The sequence below is a fragment of the Rhipicephalus microplus genome, chromosome X (genome assembly GCF_043290135.1).
Source record: "Rhipicephalus microplus isolate Deutch F79 chromosome X, USDA_Rmic, whole genome shotgun sequence".
In the NCBI taxonomy this organism is placed as follows: Eukaryota; Metazoa; Arthropoda; class Arachnida; order Ixodida; family Ixodidae; genus Rhipicephalus; species Rhipicephalus microplus.
This window is the reverse complement of record NC_134710.1, coordinates 429,571,144-429,598,577: the sequence shown is the minus strand read 5'-3', so window position 1 is coordinate 429,598,577 and position 27,434 is coordinate 429,571,144. Positions and strand designations below refer to the sequence as shown.

General features: G+C 46.9%; 1 protein-coding gene across 1 annotated transcript; it reads right to left on the bottom strand.

Annotated features, from left to right (window-relative positions):
• Positions 1–6,045: 6,045 nt before the first annotated feature.
• On the bottom strand, positions 6,046–11,738 carry LOC142776557 (uncharacterized). The gene is made up of 2 exons (XM_075880429.1): positions 11,566–11,738; positions 6,046–10,117 (listed from the first exon to the last, which is right to left on the bottom strand). Exon 2 carries the CDS (start codon positions 9,240–9,242, stop codon positions 7,494–7,496), a length of 1,749 nt encoding a protein of 582 aa, XP_075736544.1. The 5' UTR covers positions 9,243–10,117; positions 11,566–11,738; the 3' UTR covers positions 6,046–7,493.
• Between the last annotated feature and the right edge of the window lie 15,696 nt (positions 11,739–27,434).

The following is a 27,434-nucleotide window of genomic DNA, read 5'->3' as shown; positions in this document are numbered from 1 at the left end:
GGCTGTGTCTTGTTTTCTGGAGCACCCGCCTACAAAATTAGACCACTGGTACTACTAGAACGCGAAGCGCTATGGTTATGTCTTGGGCTCCCAAAATTTGTCGCAATAAATATTTTATATAAGGAAGCGCGCCTGCCTTCTCTTCGTGCTAGGTTCCAAATAATAACAGTACGTACCTTCCTAAAAATATACGCATCCCCACATAGGAGGTCACAATATGTTTTCATTATTGAGCCGACGTCCTTCTTTAACCATCAGTGGTCTAGATTAAAATGTCCACAAGTCATCATCGTGCAGAAGCTCTTGAAAACATTACAAGTTAACCTTCGTGAGGTACGAGTACTAAAAACACCTATTCAAACAATGAAAATAGAATTTGACAATATTTTCCCTAATAATTACAAAACTCTTCCCAGTAGATATCTAGATGTCATTTGAAAGACCACCTGGAAAGATTAGACATAAAGATTGTAATAGCAACGGATGCTTCAGTTCGCGAAGAGAAGGCAGGAGTCGGAATTGCATCTTCAGTGTTGGATTGGTCTTTTTTTATTCGTTTACCCGATTTTACACCTATTTATCAAGCGGAGTTACTGGCAAATCTCTTGGCGTTACGAAAATTACCTCAAGCAATAACATATGCTATTATTTTTTCAGACTGCTTGTCTGTGTGTAGTTCATTAGCTGCGCCTAATATGTCCAATGCTTTAAAAGTATTTTACGACCTTGCCCCAAGACATTTACGACTCATTCGCTTAGTGTGGATACCAGGGCATAAAGGTTTAACCCTCAATGAATATGCAGATGCACTCGCAGTGGCCTCACATAATTATCCCATAATTTCGGTATTACCGACGCTAGCATTTATCGCCGTGGCACGCTTTGAAAAATTTGTCATGTCAGATCACTTTGAAAATTCTCAATTGGCAACATCGGATTTTTCCTATCTTAAGTACCCTTGGAAAAATCGATGGTGCTCCTCTAGAACGGCGGAGATATCAATTACGAGACTAAGATGCCGAGTCCCCCCCCCCCCCCCCCCCCTGAACTTTTATCTACACAGGTCTGGTCTGGCACAGTCTCCCCTATGCCTCCACTGCAACGAGAGTGAATCCCTTCACCATTTCCTCTTAACATGCAGGTTATACACAAACCAACGGAGGAGACTGTTAGAAGAACCTCTCCGTAGGTTGGCTCTAAATGTATTCCTTCCGGTGGTCCTCTCCTTTGAAGCAACTGAAAAGGGATTTAGCCCCAGGAATGTTTGCGAGGCCGTATGCGACTTTCTAAAGGCAACAAAACGATTAGAATGTTAAGCTGAGGCATAATTTCACTTTATTTCGAATTATATTAGCCTGTTCGTTCTTGTTATTACCTCTATTTTATTTCTAATCTATCGTTTTCCAATCGGTTCTTTGTTTAAACATCGTTATCTAAATAATCAGGGTGGAAAAACAACTCCACCTCACAAATTAGGCACCGTCCGTTTCATGGCCGATCCCCAGTGGTGGGTTGCGCCAGGACTCTGAGGAACAACAACAACAACAACAACAACAACAACAACAACAACATTTGCGTTGGTAGGTAACGGCTCGCGGTACGTTCGGATGTGTCTCGGACTGTTTCGTTTCGCTGTAAATATTTCGAGCTTCTGCCGACCGACACAATCTTTTTGTTTTGTTTATTTTTACTCGTTCAAATGCTTTCGCGAAGAGAATTCAAGTGACTTGCGGGCAACGAAGCGACCGTTGAAGCTTTCATTGTATGAACACCCCTTGCATGCCCGAGAATTACGAGCCGGTGAGTAGAAACCACTTCAGTTTTTTAAGGACGGTCGCTTGCTAGGCTAGTTGGGTCATTTCAACATATGTAGTTTTTTGTCGATGACTGCGTAGGCGTCACATGGTGGCAGCGCATTGCAATATTATATTTCAAAACTTTTTAACGTCTCAATCTGCCACTGGAAAAACGTGATTTACATGTGGCGTGGCTTCACGTGGGAACGAGTCGCTGACTCAATAGGTAATTCTGAAATTCTATTGCCAAGTAACACCAATGACGCCGTTGTGATGAAAGAAGCAAATATATCACTGTCGCCTCGCATGTGTCTTCGTAGCTAGCCCATATATCAGGGCAAAAAACCTACTAGTTAATAGTTTACCGCAGTCGTGTTTGAGAAACATCGCATAATTATGGGTGTGGTTTTGCTATAGAGTGACAAAGAGAGCGTCACATAAATGAGAAATACTTCTTTTTATGCCACAGCCTCCTGGCCCACCTGACATGGAAGCAGCTGTGTACAATGGGCAAGGAACGTGCTACATGACATGCATGCCTTGTGAAGAAGTAGCCCTTAGTGATACACGTGTTATGAGGTACCATTACATATACGTATAAAATACTGCTGTTTACTAAATAACTGAGTTTATTTGTTTACTTTGTAAAATTTCATGCATTGATTATGCTTATCAATATCTGGTGATGTTACTTGTTTTTCCAGACTGCCATGCAACGACAGGATGACTGCCCCTGAATGTCCACTCTCAAGCACGTTAAAACATCTGAATGTCCACTACAAAAGGTCATCTAGAACCTTACACATGTAATGCTGCATGTGTGAATGTTCTACCGCGCATATCGTGGAGGGGTGCTTTAGATTGTCCACAAGCATTGGCTGTGTACCGTGGCATGTAATCTACACTTCAATAATGTTGAAACTGTAACAGTATTAGTTAGATTGTGTGACACGGCTGAGCTCAACAACACACTGTTTGATCCCAGCCACAGTGGCCATATTTTGATGGGGGTGAAACGTTAAGACGCTTGTGTGCTTAATTGCCTGCACCACATCATCCATTTTACAAAGTGCTGCGCCTCGCCATTCGTTTCAGTGGTGCAGCAATGACATCTACTGAGTCGTGGCATTCATTTTAAAAAGTACAGGAGAGGTACAGCACCAAAACTAGTTCATGATTTTCCTGTACCTTCTGCTCTGACGGCGCTGGTTTGGTGCACCCGCACGCACAGCTTAACAAACAACACAACATTAGACGTAGGTACTCTACCCACCTCTACAAACACGGCGTGTTTGTGCATGATCTTCACTTAACCACAGCCACACTGCAAGATATACGTATTTCAAGTCCTAATTTCTAAAAGTAGCAGGGAGAAAACAACTTCATCTTTCAAGCACAAGCCTTGGTGTCACAAACGACTCCAATTTTCGGATTATCCGCGGGCCCCATCTTCCAAAGAGGGGCGCTTTTGTGTTCGGGGGACGACATCCGGCGACTAACGACCCAGCGTGGCGCCGGCTTGTCTTCCCTGCACCTGTACCGAAAGGGGAACCGGCGGCCTAAAAAAAGGTAAATTATCCCCAGATGAGACGGGGTCACGTGTACGCCCCTGAACAGGTTTGGACTGCATCGGAATAGGCAGTTGACGTACAGCCAGCAACAAGTGCGGTCGTCGGTGTCGCGAGTCTCGCGTGGGCGACGAACATGAAGTGACCCGCGCAACGTATTGAGACGGCTGCAATTCCGGGCACCCTCGTCGTCTACCAAGCCGGCGAGACCTTCAGCGTCACCCGTCAACTCCCCTACGTGCACCAAGAGCTGGCCTGGTCCGTATGGAACTTTTTATTGTGACTGTTTTTTAAACTGTTAAATTGTTTCAACCAGCCTTTTTTTTAGATATTTGTAGGGTGCGCTGCGTCGCACGTTAAAATTCAAAAGCGCCACCATGAGCATTCTGTAATTATTGCCTTGTATCTCCTTTGATTTCCATCTTGTTGTTATTTTGTTAATGTTCCGCATATTTGTCTTTAGCCTGTATCTTTTGTAGTGTTTTTAGCACATTTTGTTATATAGCTGTTCTTTCTATCGCGCGCATCAGTTTTCCTCCTTTGTTATTTTTCGTTAACTCCTGCTTTTGCCCTTGTTTCAATTAAATTCTTGTTTATGTGTAATCAAACTCCGTGTCTGCTCTATGAGTGCGTCGGTCAGGCCCACACATCACCACACGTGCAACCCCGCACGGGTCGACCAACCCGCAAATAAATTCGAAATGTGCCACTTCGAGGCCTTTCAGGCGTCGTAGGCCGAAGCGTAAAGTGGAAGCCTGCGAGTCTGCCGCACGTCGATGTTGGATCGGCGGGGCCTCACCCGAAGTGTGTGACATTATCTGGCGTCCGCGACAGGACTGGCCGACCACGTGGTGGTGTCTGGGAGACTGACGTAACTCTGAGCGTCCAGTATGTAGACGTCCTTTTATTATGTTGGTGATCAACTGTTTGTAACAATGGACGGCACGCAGTTTGACAGGTTTATTGAACAGGGCAAAGCCTTTGGCTTTGTAGGCAAGGAGTTATATAATTTCGTCGAAAAAGAACGAAATAGACTTAAAGAGGAGCGCGATGCCGAACGCATTAGGTACAGGCAACATCTGGAATATTCGATGGAACAGGAGCGAGAAAATTCAAGGCTTAGAATTCAGAGAGAAAAAGAGCGCTTGGGACTGTGTGCCACACAGTCGGGTCCCAGCTTAGCCGCTGGAACGCCCAGTAGCGTGACCTACCATGACCTGAACAAGCAGTCTTACCAGGATCATGTTCAGCTACTGCGCCAGAAAATGGAAAGTAGACGGCGCATGTTTGAGACCTGGGATGCAAGGCACGAAAAGGGCAAAGAGCCCGTAGGTGCCAAACCGCTGAGAGCCGGCCAAAATAGCAGTACTGATGAGGCGAACATCGGGTTCACGAGTGAATCTAAGGAGTTAGCTGCTGAAAGTCCCATTGTGGCCACAAAGGCCACTGAAGGCCACAGTGATGGCGACGAGGCGCTGTGCCTGGAGAGTCTTTTTAATACAGAAATGCCATCTGTAATGAACTTGGCACAGCCGCCCTGTTTGTGCGTCGCCATAGCAGCTAAATGTGAAGTTCGCAGTACCTCCGGCCCGGTAGGTGAGGACCCCTGTACAGAGAGCGGGGCACAGTCGGGTGCTGACGCACACTGCGAGCTGGGCAATGTTGGGGCAAGTAGTTCTTCCTGGGGGCTGCGAGATAATGTCACACACTTCGGGTGAGGTCCCGCCGATCCAACATCGACGTGCGGCAGACTCGCAGGCTTCCACTTTACGCTTCGGCCTACGACGCCTGAAAGGCCTCGAAGTGGCACATTTCGAATTTATTTGCGGGTTGGTCGACCCGTGCGGGGTTGCACGTGTGGTGATGTGTGGGCCTGACCGACGCACTCATAGAGCAGACACGGAGTTTGATTACACATAAACAAGAATTTAATTGAAACAAGGGCAAAAGCAGGAGTTAACGAAAAATAACAAAGGAGGAAAACTGATGCGCGCGATAGAAAGAACAGCTATATAACAAAATGTGCTAAAAACACTACAAAAGATACAGGCTAAAGACAAATATGCGGAACATTAACAAAATAACAACAAGATGGAAATCAAAGGAGATACAAGGCAATAATTACAGAATGCTCATGGTGGCGCTTTTGAATTTTAACGTGCGACGCAGCGCACCCTACAAATATCTAAAAAAAAGGCTGGTTGAAACAATTTAACAGTTTAAAAAACAGTCACAATAAAAAGTTCCATACGGACCAGGCCAGCTCTTGGTGCACGTAGGGGAGTTGACGGGTGACGCTGAAGGTCTCGCCGGCTTGGTAGACGACGAGGGTGCCCGGAATCGCAGCCGTCTCAATACGTTGCGCGGGTCACTTCATGCTCGTCGCCCACGCGAGACTCGCGACACCGACGACCGCACTTGTTGCTGGCTGTACGTCAACTGCCTATTCCGATGCAGTCCAAACCTGTTCAGGGGCGTACACGTGACCCCGTCTCATCTGGGGATAATTTACCTTTTTTTAGGCCGCCGGTTCCCCTTTCGGTACAGGTGCAGGGAAGACAAGCCGGCGCCACGCTGGGTCGTTAGTCGCCGGATGTCGTCCCCCGAACACAAAAGCGCCCCTCTTTGGAAGATGGGGCCCGCGGATAATCCGAAAATTGGAGTCGTTTGTGACACTTGGTCATCAGTTTCAATGATTCTGGTAGGCTAAATGGCAGTACCCCTCACTCAAGCACCACAGGCTGTCAATTGTTAGGAATTTTGCTCTGTCGCGGTGGTAGCGGTGGCGAAGAGCGGCGAGCCGTCGAGCGGACTTCGCTGAAGCCTTAGCCCGAAGGCGAAACAGGGAGGCAATCTGTTTTGAAAACAGCAACAAAAGTAGCGTTTACTGTAGCAGGTTGTCGTTTGTACAGAGCCGGCCAGCACGACAACGTCGGCTGGGGCAAAATCCCCCTAAAATGGGGCCGGCACGGCCTTAAATGGCGTTTTGGGACTCTTCTGCGAGACCAGTTCCCCGGAACGGCACAGTGGCTCGGCTGAGGAGACGCAGCCGTACCCGGAACTGCAAAGTGGTTCGGCGGAGGAAGCGACATTATCCCCGGAACTGCACGGTTCTTCTGCACGGAAGGCGGCGCTGGGAGGGGGGAGACAGTTCGTCGGAACAGGGCTCGATCTAGTGAGACGTGCTCCCGAACGAGGAACATGTCTGTGGCACAACAGCACCCCCGCCGCCAGACAATGCATCCGGAGTTTTGAGCCGTCAGCGCGGCTCGGAAGGAGGGATGCTGGTTGACAGTCGGTAGTCGTTCCGCTCTCTCCGCCCGTTGAGACTTCCATAGGCCTGCAGAGGTTCACTGGAACGACGGAGTCGAACACAAAGCCGAACCACTCTGGCCAAAGCAAGCACCCTCCAAATGCTGATCAAATCGCCAGACCAGCAGGAACCAAATGTTTCCTCGAGATTACGCTGGGCTAACAATTAGCATCACGAGCGAAGAATCTCGGGAGGAATACACAGTGATGACACTCCTTTACAGTGCATGACACTGCTAAACCAAACAGTATTTTTGTTTTCGTGAGCGATTCTCGATTGTGACCCGGGCAGATTGGGGATGATCGAAGCTGCTGAGGTTAACTCAATTTGGCCCCTAATCTGCAATTTAGAATGCCAAGCAATTCTGAATCACGCACATTGGCGTCGCTTGCAAGCGTCAGACTGTTAAACATAAGAAAGTTTGTCATCCTACAAGCAATAATTCAATGCGCGCCGCCAACGATCATCAAAACAAGGGAATGCACGCTTGAAAAGTTAAGAAAGTAACACTAAAATTTAAACTTGTGCGCGTTACACAAAACAAAGCGAAAAGTTGACCTACATTTACGTACATACTAACACGTAATGCAAAACACAGAAGGTACTTTAAACAGGGCTTTTTATTAATAAATTATAAATAAAACACACTGACTGTTACCTTTTTGAAATATTGTGAAAACAAAATTAATCAAACAAACCTGAATATCTGCTTCTCTGATGACAACGAAAGTAAAACTTACAAAAACTTAGACTCATTCCTTGCTCAACGGCTTACGACAAAAGTAGAAAAACAATTTCTAAAGCTAATTACAATGTCTATTCATAGTAATGGCAAGACGGGGCCCCTCTCAGACGAACTCTGGAGAGTCGCGCATTCCACAGCTTTCGAGGATTGCGGTCTGGACAAAAGGACGACGAACCAACTTGTTCGCCGAACTTAGTAGCATCGACTTTCGTACAGCCACTTAAATTGAAGAAAAGGGCATCTGCAGTGCGTCGTTTACCCCTCCGGTTCGACCAGTGACCCTCTCGCCACGGTGGGGAATGACAGCCTTTGTTACTGCTCAGGCGTACGCGATGCTTCTCCACGTGATTGCCTCTACGCGGCAGCGAAAAAGATGAGACCAGGCGATGATCTCGGCGTCCGAATTTCACTGAAACTCGGTTTTTCTTGACGGACTTCCCGCCTGATCTTAATCTCGGTGATGGTCTGAGATTCAAACATTTCCCACAGAGCGTTTTCGCGATCCTACGCCTACTACTAAACCCGGCACCTCGAATGAAGACGTCACAGCATTTAACGGCGGCTTTAGCGTGCTTGGCGTGAGTCGTCTTTACCGCGCTATGCTTATGCCGGCGCCTCTTTCTGTCGGAACTTCTCCCAATACTGGCAGTCTCGACACACTTACCCACAAGTGTGCTGCCTTCTTTGTGTGGAGTTGAAGCTCCCGATTTGTTAGCTAGCGTTCCCTCGGGCCTGTTGCTAGCTGTCCCTGGCTGTGACAGAACGGGAGTCCCGATGACTTTGCAGCCAACAAGCGCACTTACAGAGCCCTCGATCGGTGGGTGTCTATCGCTGTCGTCGATAGCCCTTGTTTTCTGGCCCTCGAAGTCGGCCTCATGTTCTCTTTCACGAGCTTCATTCTGTAGCGCTTTATGTCGCGCATCCTGCTCAAGCTCTTGTCGGCAGGCGTCAACCTCTAGCGCCCTGCGACGCGACTCGTCGTCAAGCTCCCTTGTACGCGACTCATCTCGATCATTTGCGCTGCGAAGCGGCTCCATCTCCAGTGCCTTACGATGCGCCTCTGCGTCCCGAGGTTTCCGATGGGCCTCCGCCCCTAACTCTTCGTGAGGCTCCTCAGTGCCCGGTTCCCTCTGACGTACTTCGGTGTCTTGCACCTTGTGACGGGCCTCAACGTCAGATGCCTCGCGACTTTCCTCATCCTGAAGCGCTGCGCGACGGGCCTCCATCGCTCTACTGCGCGCGTCATCCTCACGCTCTTTTCGGCGGGCGTCATCCTTTAGCGCCCTTCGTGGCGCTTCAGCCTTGTCTTCATCGCTCCGACTTTCCTCGTCAGCATGACTTGAAAGAAAAAAATATCTTATCAAGGCATATCTAACATGACTGAAGTCTCCTGCTTCCTCGAAAGGTAAGCAATTCAAAACATGCGCTATCTTGCGCGGCAACAACGTGGCGAGCTTCTCAACCCAAAGGTCGCGGCTAACGCCAACATCACAGCAGACAACTTCAAAATCCTCAAGAAAATGCGCGATGTTCTCGCCTGTCTGAAAGTTGTGGAGCTGGTGTTTAGCTAGCTCCCATTTAAGTGCTTGAATTTGAAGATCAAGCTCTTTCATTCTGAGAGCATGCTTTCTCCTTTTTCGGCACTCCTCGGCCTTCTGCTTTTGCTCACAAATGAGCTCCCAAAACTCGTCAGCCTCATCGGCAGTCACATTTTCTGCCCGCATCACCTCGAGAATCGCTTCCTTTGTTTCAGCGGACCCGGCGGAAATCCCCATGGCTCCACAAATTTCAAGGAGGTCCTGCACCAGGTACTGCTCCATCGCGATCTCGTCCCTCGTGATGCTCTACTACTGATATTCACCGTACTCTAAAACTAATCTCGTGGTTTAAAGTAGGCGAATATTAAATTATAACCAACAAAACACAAAACGCTCTTCTAACATCTGCCTGTGCTAAAGAGGTCTGGCGAAATGAACGGTAAACGTTGGGAACTCACCCAACCAAAGTAGCCGACGATGGTCCAACTCGTGGCTGCCGTCAAACAGTATCAGGCCTTCAGGGGTCCGGTCCAACTTGCCGATGTTGAGATCCGGGGTTGCTTGTCCCAGCTTGCCGAACGATGAGAACAGGGCAGCGTATACCAGCGTAGCCAAACGCTATCACGGCGGTCGTCCTCGTGTTCAGAGATCCGATCAGACTTGCCAAACGTAGGATATCGTGTCCCGTAGCTGCCAACCACTGTTATGAATTTTGCTCTGTCGCGATGGTAGCGGTGGCGAAGAGCGGCGAGCCGTCGAGCGGACTTCGCTGAAGCTTTAGCCCGAAGGCGAAACAGGGAGGCAATTCGTTTTGAAAACAGCAACAAAAGTAGCGTTTACTGTAGCAGGTGGTCGTTTGTACAGAGCCGGCCAGCACGACAACGTCGGCTGGGGCAAAATCCCCCTAAAATGGGGCCGGCACGGCCTTAAATGGCGTTTTGGGACTCTTCTGCGAGACCAGTTCCCCGGAACGGCACAGTGGCTCGGCTGAGGAGACGCAGCCGTACCCGGAACTGCAAAGTGGTTCGGCGGAGGAAGCGACATTATCCCCGGAACTGCACGGTTCTTCTGCACGGAAGGCGGCGCTGGGAGGGGGGAGACAGTTCGTCGGAACAGGGCTCGATCTAGTGAGACGTGCTCCCGAATGAGGAACATGTCTGTGGCACAACACAATGCAAAAAAAAAAACACATGAGGCACTCATCTTGAACCACACACCACCCAACAAAGCATGCAAGCTTCTGCAATGATCTCCGTGAACCAGAATCTTGGGAGTTGTTGACCGCGATTTAGCAATAGGATCTGATGTAACTGATTTTTGAATATCTATAATTCCTTTGGTGCCAATAGCTTAAAAACTTGCAGTCTATACTTATTATTTTTAAATAAATACGGTGTTCAGTTTTACAATTTCACAGCAATACGTGGATGAATTATTCATGCTTACCATGATTTATAACATTATCATGACTTTTGAGTGATAAATAAAATATTGATTCTGCACATGCCACAGATTCCGTCAACGTCTGTACGCATGCCAAGAAAGCTTACTTTATCCAATATACTGTTAAGCTTGTCATTAACCAGAAAATTTCATTGAAGGTGGTGCTATAAACTATTCGTAATGTTAATACACGTAAAAGTCTTTAGCAAAGTTTCTACACCAAGATTAGGCGATGTGCATAAAAGATTTAATAAACCAAATCAAAATACTAGCATAGTGGAAACAAGCATAGTAAAATCGATGGTGCTCGAACGCGTGAACTTATGGCTGAATTATTGCTCGCCCAGTAATGTAAAGCAATTCGGCCACATTTAGCCATGAAATATTCGTTCAAAAATACAGCTCAGGATGAACGAATGGCTTAAAATGCACAGATTCAGGCCGCATGAGGCAACATATTTTGCTGGTGTGTACCGAAAGTTAGAAGTTAGAATTTTACTAAACAAGCTGCATGAAAACTTAAGTGTAGGTGTAATCTTTGCGAGCCCTACCTAAGACGATCCAACACGCTGCACATGAACACGCATCAACTCGAGAATCACGGTAGTTAATAAAGACGCGTGCCGGCACAGATGCACACACCGGCATACATTCGGCCACTCGCAAGGAAAAAAAAAAAGAGAACCTTGCCAATACTTCTCTGATAGTAGTCATAAAGTATAAATACTCTAGCTGTTTAAAATGGAGCGTACAGCAGATGAAACTGCCTTAGACACGTTTACTTCAAAAGCGCACAATATGAACAGGCATGAACGCCTACAGCTAACAAACGCCCAAGAAATAATAAACAACAATAGTGGTTGCTCGCGAGCAGGGCCCCCCTCCAACACCACTGCTGACAGAGGCGGACAACCGCCACAACTCTGCTCGAATCTGCCGCCGAATTCGCGCTACGCGTGCATGATTCACACTCCACAAGAAAGAAAAAAACTTGTCCGTGTCTAACTTCACACTACTTTGCTTTTACACTGCTGAAGTACTACAGAAAAGTGGGGTCCCCATGTAAACAAAAGTTCACTTATCGGGCACATGGAAGGAAAAACGTCGTGAGTGATAACAACAGTCGTCGTGAGCGCCGACAGCAGCAGTGTGGTATACATACCTGGCGAGTGCTCCACGATACGAACCCGCACGTCTTCGCTTGAGTATAGCGCATCTTCGTAATAAGCAGCACTGGCATACCACAAAACACCAACACAAAGCGCAAGCACACTTCTAAAACACGAGAGAAATTGGCTCAAACCCGCTTCTTCGAGAGGTGACTGAGCGACCGGTAAACACGTCCAGACAAGTAAAATTGTTCTTGCCGCGCAGGCGCACACCGTATTTCCGCATCTCAATTTCCTGACTAGAAAGCTCAATTACTACAGTTAAATATGTAAAAATGTGTAAAAGTATATACTCCGTGAATATGTAAAGCGAATATTATTTTGGTTCAAAAAAGGAAAGAAACGTCGAAAACACCCCCGAGACCTCATCCGCGAATTCTACCAAAGTTCTAAAAAATAACTTTTAGTAAACGTTTTGAAAAAGACTTCTTGTAAAGAATGTTTTCTCAACGTCTTCTAAAAAACTTCCTTTGAAAAACGTTTATTCAACTTCAATTATTATACCTAGATGTCCGCATACCTTTCTAGACGATTCGAGAAGTTTATACGACGTTTCGTGTTTCTTGGATTAGCAGACAGGCTATATATACAATTGGCACTTTTATTATGTTTGTGTGTTTTTTCACACGTTCAATATGTAATAAGCCTTTCCGAAAGGAAAAATTATTATTTTCTGCAAAACTGGCATGATAAAATTGAGTCGTCACTGATATAAATGTCGTAACAGCGTAACTTATACTCTGGTTTCTCGTGAAACGATCGAGCGCATGAAGGCTCATATAAGGAACACTGTGCTCTGCATATCGTACAGACTGCCGACAAAACAAGCGTATTATTTATTAGCAGTATTGATACTTCTCTCTTTGTAGTTTGCCAGTAGCCACTTGTGATGTAACGCAGCTCAAAGCGCTGCTTGAGTGAGAAGCTAGGCGGATCCGTGCAAATTCCGATTGACATTTTGATTGTTTTTTTGTGGGTTGGCAGGCTCTTTAAACAGTGAATGTATCGACGCAATTTCAGCGTGTCTGCATATTCACTCGTGCACCATGGCGCGTAGCTGGTTCGTTTGCTGATAAAGGCTCAGAAATGCATTAAACGTGCTAAAAACAAGCAATTAGACGCTTTCGCAGGCTACGGCGCACACGCTCCCAATGCAGACGCTCCCGAGATATTCAGTACCATGGGACAACAGCGCCGCCGCTACTGTCACCAGCCGGAGAATCAGCCGAGATGCGGCGTGGCCGCCTCGTTCACTCCACTGTTCCCTGCTAGTACACTGTAGCTTAGCCGCCACCGCCGATTCCAGCTGATCGATGCACCGTCGATGTGTTTTTTGGGCGCGCCGATTATATTTTTTTTTCAGTAAATCTAGCTTTTTTGGGCTGTTTATTCTGTCACCAGCCAATTATCGGCCCTTTCTTAATTCTGCCCTCTAGTATACCCACCGTAATCAATTTGCATGCCGGTTACAGTTAAATACCTGGATCAGAAAAAAAAAAAACGCCAGGCCTGCGCAGAAAGTGCACCACAGTCACAGCGAGAGCGAAAAGAGCCTTTCAGAGCCTTTTCTAAACACTCAATGCGTATATAGCTGCTGCAAGCACACTTGTTTGATACCCACTACGGCATTAATATTAAAAATTTTAGTGTAGTAGGCTGGATTTCGTTCTTCTATTTTTATCATTTTTCTGAAAAGCGTGGTATCGGCTAAACACTTGCAAGGCATTTTGTGCCAATTGTTCATGCAGTGACTGACAATGATGAGGAATCACGCCGAAAGTGACAGTAAATGGCTGAACAAGAACAATCTTTTGTAATGGGTTGGAGCATTAGAACACCCACACGTTACGCTATTCGCATTGTGCGACGATTGTTTAATTGTTCTTTCGCTGTTTTAAAACGCTTTATAAGTCGTATTAACGCGATTGCTTTCCCGACACCAACCTTGCAAAAGGCAAGCTTGGGAACAAGTCCCAAGCACTGGTGTGGCTCAGTGGTAGAATACTGGGCAGGCACCCAGCGGACCCGGTTCGTGCTTTATTGTGTCATTAATGCGGATAAAACGCCCCGCCGCGGTGGCCTAGTGGCTAAGGTACTCGGCTGCTGACCCGCAGGTCGCGGGTTCAAATCCCGGCTGCGGCGGCTGCATTTCCGATGGAGGCGGAAATGTCGTAGGCCCGTGTGCTCAGATTTGGGTGCACGTTAAAGAACCCCAGGTGGTCAAAATTTCCGGAGACCTCCACTACGGCGTCTCTCATAATCATATGGTGGTTTTGGGACGTTAAACCCCACAAATCAATCAATCAATGCGGATAAAACACAAAGTACGTAATGTCTTGTGTTTCTTCCGCTTTGTCATGCACTCGTCGACAATCAAACCAAGTAATCCGCGCCTTACTTCACCCGTGTTCTATCTTCGACAAAATTCGACTAACTAAATCTAGATGCCGATTTTTCTCAGTGGTTTTTGAAACAGTACATCACTAACGCAGCTTGCTGTGCGAGTTGCTTCATAATATTCAGAAAAGGAATCCAATGAAAGACACGATGACAACAAAAGAGAACAACCCTAGAGAGCAAGCATAGGACTTTAAACATAATGTTTACTGCAGAAAGCCCAGCCACATACAACCCAGAAACGCATGAATAAATTATGCTATTTGAGTCATCTTAAAACTGCACACCTAACAGTGCACAGGTGTTGAGGTGTTACAAACAGCACATTTTAGTCAACGCTACAATGCAATCACTATGTAGAAACATGAATTCTTTATCTGTAAGGAAAACTGATGGATGATTAACACATGACGCTTTGCCATGTTTTGTTTTATTTTGAAGGTTTTAAATACTTTACGTTCAAGCTTATTTTTTGTTCCTTTGCTAATGACACTTATTGATTTTAAATCAGGGGCGTAGAGCCATTGCAGTGCAGCGGTGAGTTTACACCAGTACCTGTAGGGAGTAGAATGCGGTGTTCACGCAGTCTGTCATTGAAGCTGATAGGTTCTTCTGACCTTTGTAGACACGGCCATATGACAAGGAAACTTCGAAACTCGCGTACGTCTGTGCTGCAAAGGCTGTAGCTGCGCGCCCTTGATTTGAAATCAGGGTGCCATAAAAAGGAATTGAAAAACTACATTTAATTTGAAAGTTGCGAAGCCTATCAATATAATAAAAAGGCAACGGGACATATGTTAACCGAATCCTCAGTTTTTAGTCAATCGGCACACGTGGCATTGATATTTTGGCTTTGTGCAAATGCGTTGATTGCGACACCTTTACCTGCTTAATTCTTGGCTTTGTATTGTTAAATGTGCAATATTCAGGCTCAGATAGCCCATTTACGCATGCGCTGATGGTTCATGCGTGTGGCGGCTTTCATTAATACATATTTAGTTGTTAGTCCAGCACTCGTCTTGTCTGGTTCCTTCGCTGTTTTCGTGTATTTGGATGGTTTCTTATAAAGCATAGTTCACTAAAGGTCATCACTTTTATCGTCATGCGAGTGACGTAACAACTGTCCTCGCGCACTTCCTTTTCACCTGATAACTTCCCATCATGCTCATATACGAATTGACTTCATCAACACACGACTTGACCTGTTTCACAATTTGTCCACAAACTATACAGACCGATCGACCTCCTTTCAGCATGTTGTACGAAATATTCAGAAAGATAATCTGAATTGTGCATAGTGTTTTACTGTGAATCATGGTTATGCGAGTATTCGAAGAATTGATAAAACTGCCAAATAAAAAAGAACCCTCTATATGACAGATTATGAAACGGCATTAAACTCTCGAGAGATATATCAGCTGTTCTAAAAGTGTTGCGTCCGGTCGTTCTTGTACTGGAGATTCGCAAAGACGGGGTCGAGGCAGCTTGAAGATACTATTTCCTTCGGCAGAACGAAACTTGATGCTCATTTAGAATAATCACAGGAGAAGCATTTTGCCACGTGATGGACATATCGTGAAACCAGACGAAGATGTCTCCACTGAGCCAGCGCCCACGTGCAGGTCGACGTTTTTGATTAGGCATCGCCACCACAATTTAACGTGTCCCTTTCTTGAAGTGAGAAGGGCTGGGGCATAGGTCTCACGCTCGTGCGATGGAGCAAAAAAGACGATAGTCTTGCATCCGGAGAGAGTGAACAAGAAATTTGTTTGGTGTTCTGCGCAATAAAATCGGTTAATGGTATTCTGGAGGCGCTGCGTTGGAGTGCCTCGAGCGTGCAGCGAAGATGAACGAGCACAGCGAGGCACGTTATACACGAGCGCCATCTGACATTCATCATCAAAAACGAAGGGAGGCATGTGCGCTTGCGCAGATGCGTGCTATTCTCGGAGGCGATAGGGTGTAGAACGCAAAACGACGGACAGGTGCCGCCACCGTCTCGTTTTAGCAATTTGCTGAGCGTTGGTAACACTTGCCTTTTTTGAGCATCGCGCCGCACTGCCAGCTCAGCAGCGTGTTTAACGCTACGTTCCTTAGAATTACTTGTGTGTGCCTTCTATAGTATAAAGGCACACCTACAAAACAACGACGAGTTATTGTGGTTCCTCAGATATGCGCAACAATTGCTTTTTATTTGACAATCGCGCAAGTACAAATTTTAAACCTTGAGCAATAGTGGTTGGCGCTGCAGATGGGGTCAGCCGTTTGAGGTACCGTTACGAGCGGACAAACAGCAAATGTAGACAGACAGACACACAGATCAAAATTTTTCCGTCGAAGGTCCCAAGGAAAGACTATGGTCTTTAAAAGAACCCCTGCTCGCCACGCTCAATTATCGAGGCTGGTTGTCATCCACCGTGACATCGCTCTCCTCAAGCATGGTGGTGTGGCCGGGAAGCCGGGAACAGTTGAAGTTGTTTTCGTCGAACTCCTTGCCTTGTCAAGCTGCATAGTGCCCCACTTCCCGTGTCGGGAGCACATATTTGGACTGCCATCAGCAGGCCCACAGCCCTCCGGCGACCTGTTTCTTGTATTAAGAGGAAAAAGAAAGGGGTCACCGCTTTATCCGTGACTCGGCGCCGGACTTACCCGACAACGTGTTCTGTGGACAAGCACTTGTGTGCGATTCCATAGCTACTCCACTTTAGAAAAAAAAAAAGCTGGGAAACTTCTTCTGACACTGTCAATGTAAATGACTGTTTTGTAACCCCAGCCCCCCCCCCCCCCGCCGCATCCCCCACTTTTTTGTTTGTTTGAAAGGACTTTTACTGGAAAGAACGTGTTTTTTAGCGGATCACGCATACCTACCATCGCGGAGGGAATTAATCGGAACTTGGACAGCCTTTGTTCAAAAGGTGCAGCGTTTGAGTCACTCGTTGTAAGGCCGCAAGGTTGAGTTGAAACGAAAAGGAAGCTATAAAAAACAGATGGAACTTCAGGTACGCGTGAAAGTGGGTATAGTAGGCGAGCGGTAGTAGACAATTCCTCATAGCGGGAAAAAATGTTGCCGAATTCTCGGTGCCATGCAATGCTTTCGCGATAAAATCGCGAAAGCATAAAACCGCGAAAGCAAATCCGGAAATCAAGGAGCAGGTACAGGTACAACTGGCCATGTACTAGGTTAACCCAATTACTCGCAAACGTGAGGGAAGAAGTGTGCATCTGAGGGCTCATGATTTTGTTAGATGCCATACGTGTCGTGTAACGTTTCCTTATTGTAAGAGGAAGAAGAAAACAAGGACAGGGATGTAAGCCATTCCTTGTTTTGTCGTAGAGTGTGCATAGGCTAGGCGGGACGCTCAAAGAACATGAAATGTCCGTCACATCATCGAGAGGAGACTCGCTTGCTCGCCTGCAGAGAGTGCGGTTGTTCGCCACTTTTTAACAATACCCAGCAATGAAATAAGTGCGAGAAGGAACTGATGAAAGCATATATCATGCCATGATATTAGATAGGTAACTGGCTGAAGTACATAAAATTCATTAAAAAGTACAGAGTGATCGTGTACCTACCATTGTGTTATCACAAAATTACGCTGAACATCTTTTTAGAGAAATGTAATTGTAATGTAATTAGAGCGTGTATTGTGCCCTTGGTTAAATCATCACGGGTTTTGCTGCGCATGGGCCCGTTTTGGTTATTTAATATATGATTGTCTTACGCGCAGTGTTTTCATCTGTACTAGCTGCATCACGTGTAGCACATGTTCGTCTTGGTTTTCTTTTCGAACCGTGTTGCTTCATTAAATATACTGGCGTCCAAGCTTGCGTGTTGAATCTTGTGTGCGCGAATCCTTCAAGGCTGGAATCGTCGTTCTTTGAAATGATATGCCAGCAGGTTACCGCCATGAATCTTGTGAGACATATGCACAGAGAGTACCAAAAAAAGAAAAACAGCGTATCCACGGAGTGAATGATGATTGGTGGGGTGAAGCATTCGTCAGTCCGTTCGTGCTTTCATCTGCCCATTCGTTCTTGCTTCCGTCCGTCCATGCGTCCGTCTGTGCGTCCGTTCATCCGTGTGACTGTCGGTGCATCCGTCCGTCCATGCGTCCCTTCATGCATTAATTCACACGTCCGTTCTCCCGTCTGTTCGTGCGGCCGTCGCTCTGTTTGTCTGTCCATCTATCCGTGCATCCACCCCTTTGTTTGTATGTGCGGTCATCAGTCCATCCGTCTATCTGTACGTTCGTCCGTCTATCTGTACGTTCGTCCGTCTATCTATTGAACACTCCCAAGTAAAACCATCTCACATCTTTTCATCATTTATTTATCATATAGAAGACTGACATCCAGCGGACAGGTTAAGGACCGCTCTTTCGGCTATGTGGCACCGATGGCTACATACACCTTCAGTGGATGGACAGACCCACACCCAAAGGAGTTTTGCCCCTAAAAAAAAGAATGCTGCCCTTTTGTGGAAGCATTTGTGTGGCGTGGTGTTCTGATGCATGTTCGATCCCAGCCGTGGTAATCGCGATTTGACGAACAATAAACAGGTGGTCGAAACATTCCAAAAATTAATAATGTACTGTACACGACTTGAGATAAGTACCCCCCCCCCCCCCCCATCGCCTCCCTTTTCCTCCACTTTCAGTATGCATGCTCAAAAACAAAGCATTTACGAAACGTTTACCAATTCTCTTCTAGTAATGTCATATGTCGTATTTTGCAGTTAGTTAGCGCTAAAATCTCTCAATTTCATCCAATCAAGCAAAAAAAAAACGCAATAAAGAGCTTTTTGAAATTGTGGTTTCGGTTTCCACGCCGCCGGCGCTGCCGACGAAAAGGAGCCGTGCGCCGCCGTCGATGATTTTACTCGGCTTACGCCGACGACACCGCCGACTCAAAACGAACCCCACGCCGCCGGTGGTCGAAACCGCCTCAGCGCACACTCTTGTGAACTATCTAGTTCATTTTACTATAGTGTACTAGAATATGGGGTTGTGTGTTCAGGGAGGAGCCGTGGCTGCCGCAGTTGGTATCGACAGCAACGAGATGACGCCACCTTAGCAAGGGCTGTGACCTCACGCATTGCCTTTTATGTACTTCTGTGCTTTCACATTAGTAATAACAGGGGTTTAACGTCCAAAAACCACCATGTGATTACGAGAGACGCCGTAGAGGAGTGCTCCGGAAATTTGACCACCTGGGGTGCTGTAACGTGCACCTAAATTTCGGTACACGTACCTCAGTATTAGCGCCTCCGCCGAAAATGCGGCTGCCACGGCCGTGATTCGATCGCGTGATATGCGGTTGCATACGTCGCGCTTCATGGTCTTGTGTTTATTGCTGACACGTCCGCGAAACGCTTTCTGAATGGGTTCGTTCGTACTGCATTCAAAACAAAATAAAATGTCAAAGCTGCAACACACGGTCCAAATGCAGGTATTAACAAACGACGGCGAAGCAGTCATCCCCGGAGAAACTGCCCGCCGTTTTTAAAGCTCGGTTGGCGAACGAATAAAAAATTAGGAAGATCGGGGTACCAAAGGAGCATTTATAAACCCAAAGTCTCTAGGTATATTACTGCTATATCGAGTCGTAGTATACACACTGCGACAGCTTCGACTTCGTTTCGCGTGCGGCACTGTTCTTGTCGATAGTTGCGTCATGCAATTTTAATTATGTGGCTAAGGTGACAAAACCGCCATTTGATTAAGAGCCACACCGTTGCTGAAGACTTGGAAATAATTTTGACAATCTTGGGTCCTTAAACGATTACGCGCCCACCGAAATACTGCTGCTGTGGCCGGGATGTTGCACTGTGTAGTCAAAAGAAAACATCACTTGGCACCACTGTCAGACTGTAAGACGAAACCCTTTATTTACGAGCGCGCATACTGCAGTGAGCAGTAACACCGATTAAATTCGTCACCATACCGTGGAAACATCAGTTCACGATCACTTCATCATGGTGGCATCTTTATGAACACCGACTCATTTTCGCATGTAGCTTTTTTTTCGTTTTGCCTCTCGAGACTGGTTAATGCTCTTCACGAAAAAATGAAGTCGTGACAGCATGTAAATTACCACTCTCTTTGACACGATATGCGATGCGATCAAGCTCATTTAAATTGAAGGTAAACAAAGCTTGAGTAAGCGTTTCAGCGTAGCTGCAGTCCCTGTAATGTTCGCCACCTCGGGTTCGTAGTCAGCAGGAAGGTCCACCGATGAACCTGAATCAGTGGCCTTACCGAAAACACAGGGTGCTGCAGTTTTCTTGGAGATGGTAGATTCGACCGCCGAGTTCTTCCCCTTTCTCGGAGGTCTTGGATGCGGCGCTTTCTTCAATAAGTATACCTTGGAGCGTTGGGCAGTAACATCGGCACGACGTCCGGCGTTAGCTCTGGGCTCCTACGTTGTACGCGAACTTCTTCACCAATTATAACGTGCACGTATAGTCTCCAATAATACATGAAGATTTGAAGTGTAGCTCACATACAGAGCAGCTTTCGTTCAAGGTTCCATCCTTTCAATGTAAATTCTGTTTCCAAACCTTCCTTCGTGCTTCATTTTTAAGTGCAGCGAGAAGTGACAGCTGCTCACCTTTTTTCCAAAGGTATACTCTGTTTCGCACCTAGGTGCAAAGCAGTGTTGTTGCCGCCGATGGCTCGGCATTGCCTCACTGTCACGTGGCCAGCAAAAACATTGCCAGAAAAACTTTCGTTCAGCGGGTGCGAACACAAGCAACAGGTCACTGAAAAGCGTCCGAGAAGGCAGAGCGGCGCGGAGCTGACAATCCTGCCAGCCCTTGCTACGGCAGCGCCGCATTTAAAAGTGGTTTTTTGTTCACGTGCGCCGCTTCACGCGATGCACGGCGAGAGAGGGTGCCTGAACACACTACCCCATATTTTAGTACACTATAACTGTACGCACACCTACTAGAAGCTTTTGAGTGGCGCGAGTGGCTGCCTGGGAGCCAACGTTTCTAGAAAAAACGTTGATGAAGATGGTGTTTGCACTTCGGCATTATTTACGGTACCGCCAAGAAGCGAGGGCTTCATGCTAGCGATTGGGGAGGCAATTGTGTGTTTGTGTTCTTCAGTGTGTGAGTGCGTACGTGCTTGTGTCTGCGCGCGCGTTTTTGTGTAAGATCTAGTGCGTGGGCGCCGTGTGTGTGTATGTTCTTCGGTGTGGAGACTCGCTTGCTGGCTTCCGTGCCGACCGGTTGTGCCCTCGCGATCTCCGGCGTCAGCGTAGCTCTGGCCGACTGGGCTCGCCCTACGTCACCTCCTGACGCCGACGACATTCGACGACAGTGTAGCTCTGACCGGCTGGACTTGCTCTACGCCATCTACTGACGCCGACAAGAGCTCTCGCAAGTGGTGCCCCGTGCTCGGACTCCTGTGACCGTGTTTGCATCTTTCCTATCTCTCCTATCCCCTCAGTTTGTTTTCGCTCCTTCTGGCCTACCACCTCACGTCTCTTCCTCTATTCTACACCTTTACTCCTACCCCTTTTATAACGGGGGAGTCTCTACTCCCTCCCACGCCTAGCCGTGCGTGGCTTTGCCGTGTCCGGGGAAAAGGGGATCCTGGGGGTTGAGCTGACGCTGGGTGATTGGACCTTTAAGGCCCCCCCGGCAGAGGCAACACACCCCTTTGGCCCCGGGTTCACGTAGACGGCACCCCTGGCCTGACCCACCCAGGGGAAATCGGCAGTCGCCTTTTCCTATCTCTCTCTGCCCACATCTTCGTCTTTATCTCTCACTATCTATCTGTCCTGTCTTCTACTCTCTTCCATTTACTTCCAAACTTCCTGGCGGCTAGGGTTAACCCTGTGCAAATAGCCTACCTTGGTCTAGGCGCATTGGGTTATAGTTGCGTTGTACGGCTGGCGTCTGCAGGTTTTAGCATCCGCAAACTTGTAGCGTCCCCTCGTTGGGCTCCGTGGTGGGTGGCTGCCAACGATTCTGAAGAAAATTAAACTGGCATGCATAGAGCATTTCCCTTATTAAGTGATCGTACTGCCTTAAAGCGTGTACGCACCGAAGACTTAGGCTTTTTCAACCGATCAAGTGAAAACTTCCCCCATTTTCATGTTATACATAGTGAGATAAGCAGCAAGCAAGCCAGAACTGTATCCCCTTTTGTAGTAGCCAGATGTCTCACAGAAACTCTTGGAGCCGGGTACAAAGTTACCAAAATGGCCAGCGGAGACCTCCTCCTTGAACTTCGAGAAAAAGAACAGTTTGAAAAGCTACAGAATCTATCAACTTTTGGTGACACTCCCATCACTGTAACGCCACACAGATCGATGAACACAACCCGTGGAGTAGTATATGATGCTGATTTGCTCGGCTTGACTGAAGAGGAACTTCTGGAGGGGTGGAAGAGTCAGAATGTGACCAATGTACAAAGGATCACCATTAGAAGAGACAACAAGGTAACATCAACGAAACACCTGATACTCACGTTCGCTTCCAGTAATCTGCCAGAAAGTATTCAAACAGGGTACACAAAGACGTTGATCAGACCATACATACCTAACCCGCGTCGTTGTTTTAAATGCCAGAAGTATGGCCACGGCTCACAAAGCTGTCGTGGTCACCAAACGTGTGCACAATGTGGAGTGTCAGGCCACAATTCTGACAATTGCGAAGAGCCATCACACTGTGTGAACTGTGGCGGAAATCATGCCGTGTACTCACGTTCATGTTCTTTCTGGAAAAAAGAAAAAGAGATCATCACTTTAAAGATAAAAGAAAACATTACATTTAAAGAAGCAAGAAAAAGAGTTTCGCCATTTTATGGCCCCACATATGCTGATGCGGCGCGCCAGGGGGCAGTGTGGCACCAGCCCTCGCCACTCCTTCGGCTTGCGCAGAGCGAGCCATTGGCTGTGGCGCCTGCCCCCAAGGCGGCAGTAGTTGAGTCTACTCCGCCTAGCCCCGCCGCGGTGGTCTAGTGGCTAAGGTACTCGGCTGCTGACCCGCAGGGCGCGGGTTCGAATCCCGGCTGCGGCGGCTGCATTTCCGATGGAGGCGGAAATGTTGTAGGCCCGTGTGCTCAGATTTGGGTGCACGTTAAAGAACCCCAGGTGGTCTAAATTTCCGGAGCCCTCCACTACGGCGTCTCTCATAATCATATAGTGGTTTTGGGACGTTAAACCCCACATATCAATCAATCAATCAGTCTACTCCGCCTACTATTGAACAGAGACCAGAGACTCCAGGGTCCTCGGGTCTCAAGGCCTCACCTCGCCAGGCGAGGCCCAAGCTTCGAAAAACCAGCTCGCATGAGCGGGCATCCAGTGCCTCCGAGGAGGCAATGGATACGGCGGCACCCCTGGTGCCAAAAGAACGGCGCGGCTCTCTGGAGCGCGCCAAGAAAACTAAAAAGCTCATAACAGGGCTTGACAATGGCCCTGGTACTCGAGCTTGACCTTTCAGCTTAAACAAGTCACTCCTTTAACGTACACACAGCACTACTTTACTTCCAATATGGACACACAAATTATACATTGAAACGTCAGAGGACTGCTTAAGAACCTCGACGACGTACAAGAGCTTTTATACAAATACTCACCTCAAGTGCTGTGTGTACAGGAAACACACTTAAAATCCTCCAATACAAATTTTTTACGTGCTTACGTCATATACCGAAAGGACCGAGATGATGCTGTGGCGTCATCCGGTGGCGTAGCCTTTATTAATAACCAAGGAGTAGCGTGTACACAATTACCACTCCAGACATCTCTTGAGGCGGTGGCTGTTCGAGCGGTACTTTTAAACGAACTCGTCACCATCTGCTCTTTGTATGTACCTCCCCACCACCGTCTTGAAAGACGTGAATTTCAGTCTTTAATAGGCGAACTGCCAGAACCTTATTTGCTTCTTGGGGACCTAAATGCACATAGTGGACTACGGGGCGATTCTCGCTGTGATGCACGAGGTCGTCTCATTGAACAATTTCTCTTCTCTTCCGGTGCCTGTTTGTTGAATAGGAAAGAGCCAACATACTATAACGTTGCCAACAAAACTTATTCGTCTATCGACCTCAGCATCGTATCACCTTCACTCCTACCCCTACTCAAATGGAGAATCATAAATAATCTATATGGTAGTGACCATTTTCCTGTAGTGTTGAGTTCACAAACAACATATGAAGGTCCTCTACACGTTCCCAAATGGCTGATAAACAAGGCAGACTGGGAACAGTTTCATAACACTACACGTTTGAGTTGGACAGACATATGTAGGTTAAACATAGATGAAGCTGTGCAGTATTTCACAGCTTTTCTAACTGACGCAGCAGCCAAGTGCATACCGCAAACATCTGGAATGCCCGGCAAACGACACGCCCCTTGGTGGAACACGGAGTGTCGTAATGCGCGAAAGGAACAGAACAGGGCATGGAGGTTGCTGCGGAACTCGCCGACAGCGGAAAACCTTGAGAGCTTTAAGAAAATAAAATCTCGAGGCAGGAGAACGCGTCGGCAGGCCAGAAGAGAAAGTTGGCACAAGTTTTTATCAGGGATAAATTCGTATACACAAGAGGCCAAAGTCTGGAACATGGTTCGTAGGGTAGCAGGAAGAAAAGTACACTCAATCCCACTCGTAAACACTCAGGGTGATACCTTGGAAGATCAGGCAAACTTCCTCGGTGCACACTTTGAACGGGTATCCGGCTCATCCCACTATACTGACACTTTCCAAAAATACAGAACAAGAATAGAAAAGCAGAAACTCGAACACAAATCCACTAGATATGAAGCATATAACCAAGCTTTCAGTCTAGCTGAGCTCCGAACATCTCTAAACTCCTGCAGTACTTCTGCCCCAGGTTCTGACCGTGTGGTGTATGAAATGTTAAAAAACCTACCAGCAGAAACACGAAAAACCTTACTCTGTTTGTACAACGTTATCTGGTTTTCTGGCACTATCCCTACCTCTTGGAAAGAGGCTATTATTATTCCCATTTTGAAAGAGGGCAAGGACCCTTCTTTAGCTTCAAGTTATAGGCCTATTGCACTTACAAGCTGCTTGTGCAAAGTCTTCGAAAAAATGATAAACTGCCGACTTGTACATATCTTTGAAACAAACAATTTGCTCGACCCATTTCAGTGCGGGTTTAGAGAAAGTAGATCCACCACAGACCACCTTGTTCGTATCGAGGCACAGATCAGAGACGCCTTCGTCCATAAACAATATTTTCTCTCTGTGTTCCTTGATATCGAAAAGGCGTATGATACAACATGGCATTTCGGAATTCTAGGAGAGCTGTCCCACCTTGGTGTGCGCGGAAGATTGTTTCATATAATCGAAAGTTACCTGTCAAACCGGACATTCCGTGTCCGTCTGGGCAGTGTGCTCTCCCAAACATTTGTCCAGGAAACAGGCGTGCCACAAGGTGGCGTGCTTAGTTGCACACTTTTTATTATTAAAATGAATTCTTTGCACTTGTTCATTCCCCGCAATATGTTCTATTGTACATATGTCGACGACGTTCAGCTTGGCTTCAAGTCATGCAACTTGGCCATGTGTGAGCGGCAGGTTCAGCTGGGTTTAAATAAGGTCTCCAAATGGGCAAATGAAAACGGATTTCGACTTAACCCACAAAAAAGCACGTGTGTCTTGTTCTCTCGAAAGAGAGGCATGCACTCGGAACCTGACATTCGACTGAACGGGCAACGTCTGTCCGTCAAAACCGAGCATAAATTCTTAGGCTTAATCTTGGACAACAAGTTGACCTTCGTACCCCACATAAAGTATTTAAAAACAAAATGTTTAAAAGCCATGAATGTTATAAAAGTGTTGTCACGTACTACGTGGGGTAGTGACAGGAAATGCCTCATGAGCCTGTATATAAGCCTTATTCGCACCCGCTTAGATTATGGGGCCCTTGTTTATCAGTCAGCGACTCAAAGTGCTTTGAAGATGCTGGATCCCGTGCACCATTCGGGCATCCGCCTTTCTACGGGTGCTTTTCGCACCAGCCCCGTAGAAAGCCTTTACGTTGAGTCAAATGAGTGGTCGCTTCATCTGCAAAGGACCTACATGTCCTTTGTATATTTCCTTAAGGTGAAAGCAGACAAGAGGCACCCCTCATACTCTACTATTAATGACTTGTCGAGCTCCATTCTTTTTCAAAACAGGCCTTCAATGAGGCAGCCCTTCTCAGTTCGCCTGAAGGGTCTAGCTGAGGACACTGGAGTGTCACTCGAACACAGTTTAATGGCTCCTGTAGCATACCTGCCACCGTGGCAGTGGCAGACTATAGATTGCGATGTGTCTCTTTTAGAAGTTACTAAACATGCGCCTATTGCCCATATTCGAACATACTTCTTGGAACTTCAACACAAATACACACGTCCTGAGTTTTTTACAGATGCCTCTAAGTCTAACTCCTCTGTGTCCTACGCTGCTGTTGGCCCTTCCTTTTCGGATGCTGGTCCTCTACATCCAGGCACAAGTATCTTCACAGCGGAAGCTTACGCGATACTTGTGACAGCTAAACACATCAAACAATCACAAATACAAAAATCAGTAATTTATACAGACTCCCTCAGTGTGGTAACGGCTCTGCACAGTCTTAAAAAACAAAAAATTCCTGTCCTCGTTTCACTTTACTCCATTTTATGCACCCTGTACACACTCAACAGACATGTTGTTGTGTGCTGGGTGCCAGGGCACCGTGAGATTCAAGGCAACGTGATGGCGGATCAGCTTGCTGCATCCGCCCACGAAAGCACCGCCATTACACCGACATCAATCCCGGCCCTTGATCTTAAGCCGTCTCTCAAACGAAAACTCAGGGACTACTGGCAGAGCAAGTGGGATACACACACACAAAACAAACTACACGTTATCAAGCCACACCTTGGCCATTGGCCACCAGTATCAAAATCACGTCTAACAGAGGTAACACTAACAAGACTCAGGATAGGACACATATACACGACACACACACATCTTTTGTCCGGTGGTGATCCACCATTGTGTGATAAATGTGGTGAGGCATTAACAGTTCTTCACGTTTTAATTCAATGTAAACATTTAGACACTCTAAGAAGACAACACTACCCACTATCCTACCGACAACATATACCTTTACACCCTGCAATGTTCGTCGGTAGAGAACCGCTTTTTAGTCACAAATCATTATTAGCGTTTTTAAAGGAAATTCATAATTTTCATATCATATACCCGGGCATACCGTAGCACGACCTCTCTAGAGAGGTTTTTGCTGCGGTGGCTACACAGGAAAGCACTTGCCTCACGGCCCTTGCACGCAAGGGTACTAACGTGTGAGGTACTTGTGCTAATGCCATACATGTCCACCATCGTTTTTCATTATCACCAACTTTTGTCACCTATTCACACCACACACATACCTTTCACGGCATGGTCATGATTTTATTACTTGTATCTTTTTACCCGCTTTACTGCGAGGAATTTTAT

Coding starts and splice junctions, on each gene's coding strand:
- LOC142776557 (XM_075880429.1), bottom strand. CDS start 9,242: ATGGAGCAGTACCTGGTGCAGGACCTCCTTGAAATTTGTGGAGCCATG.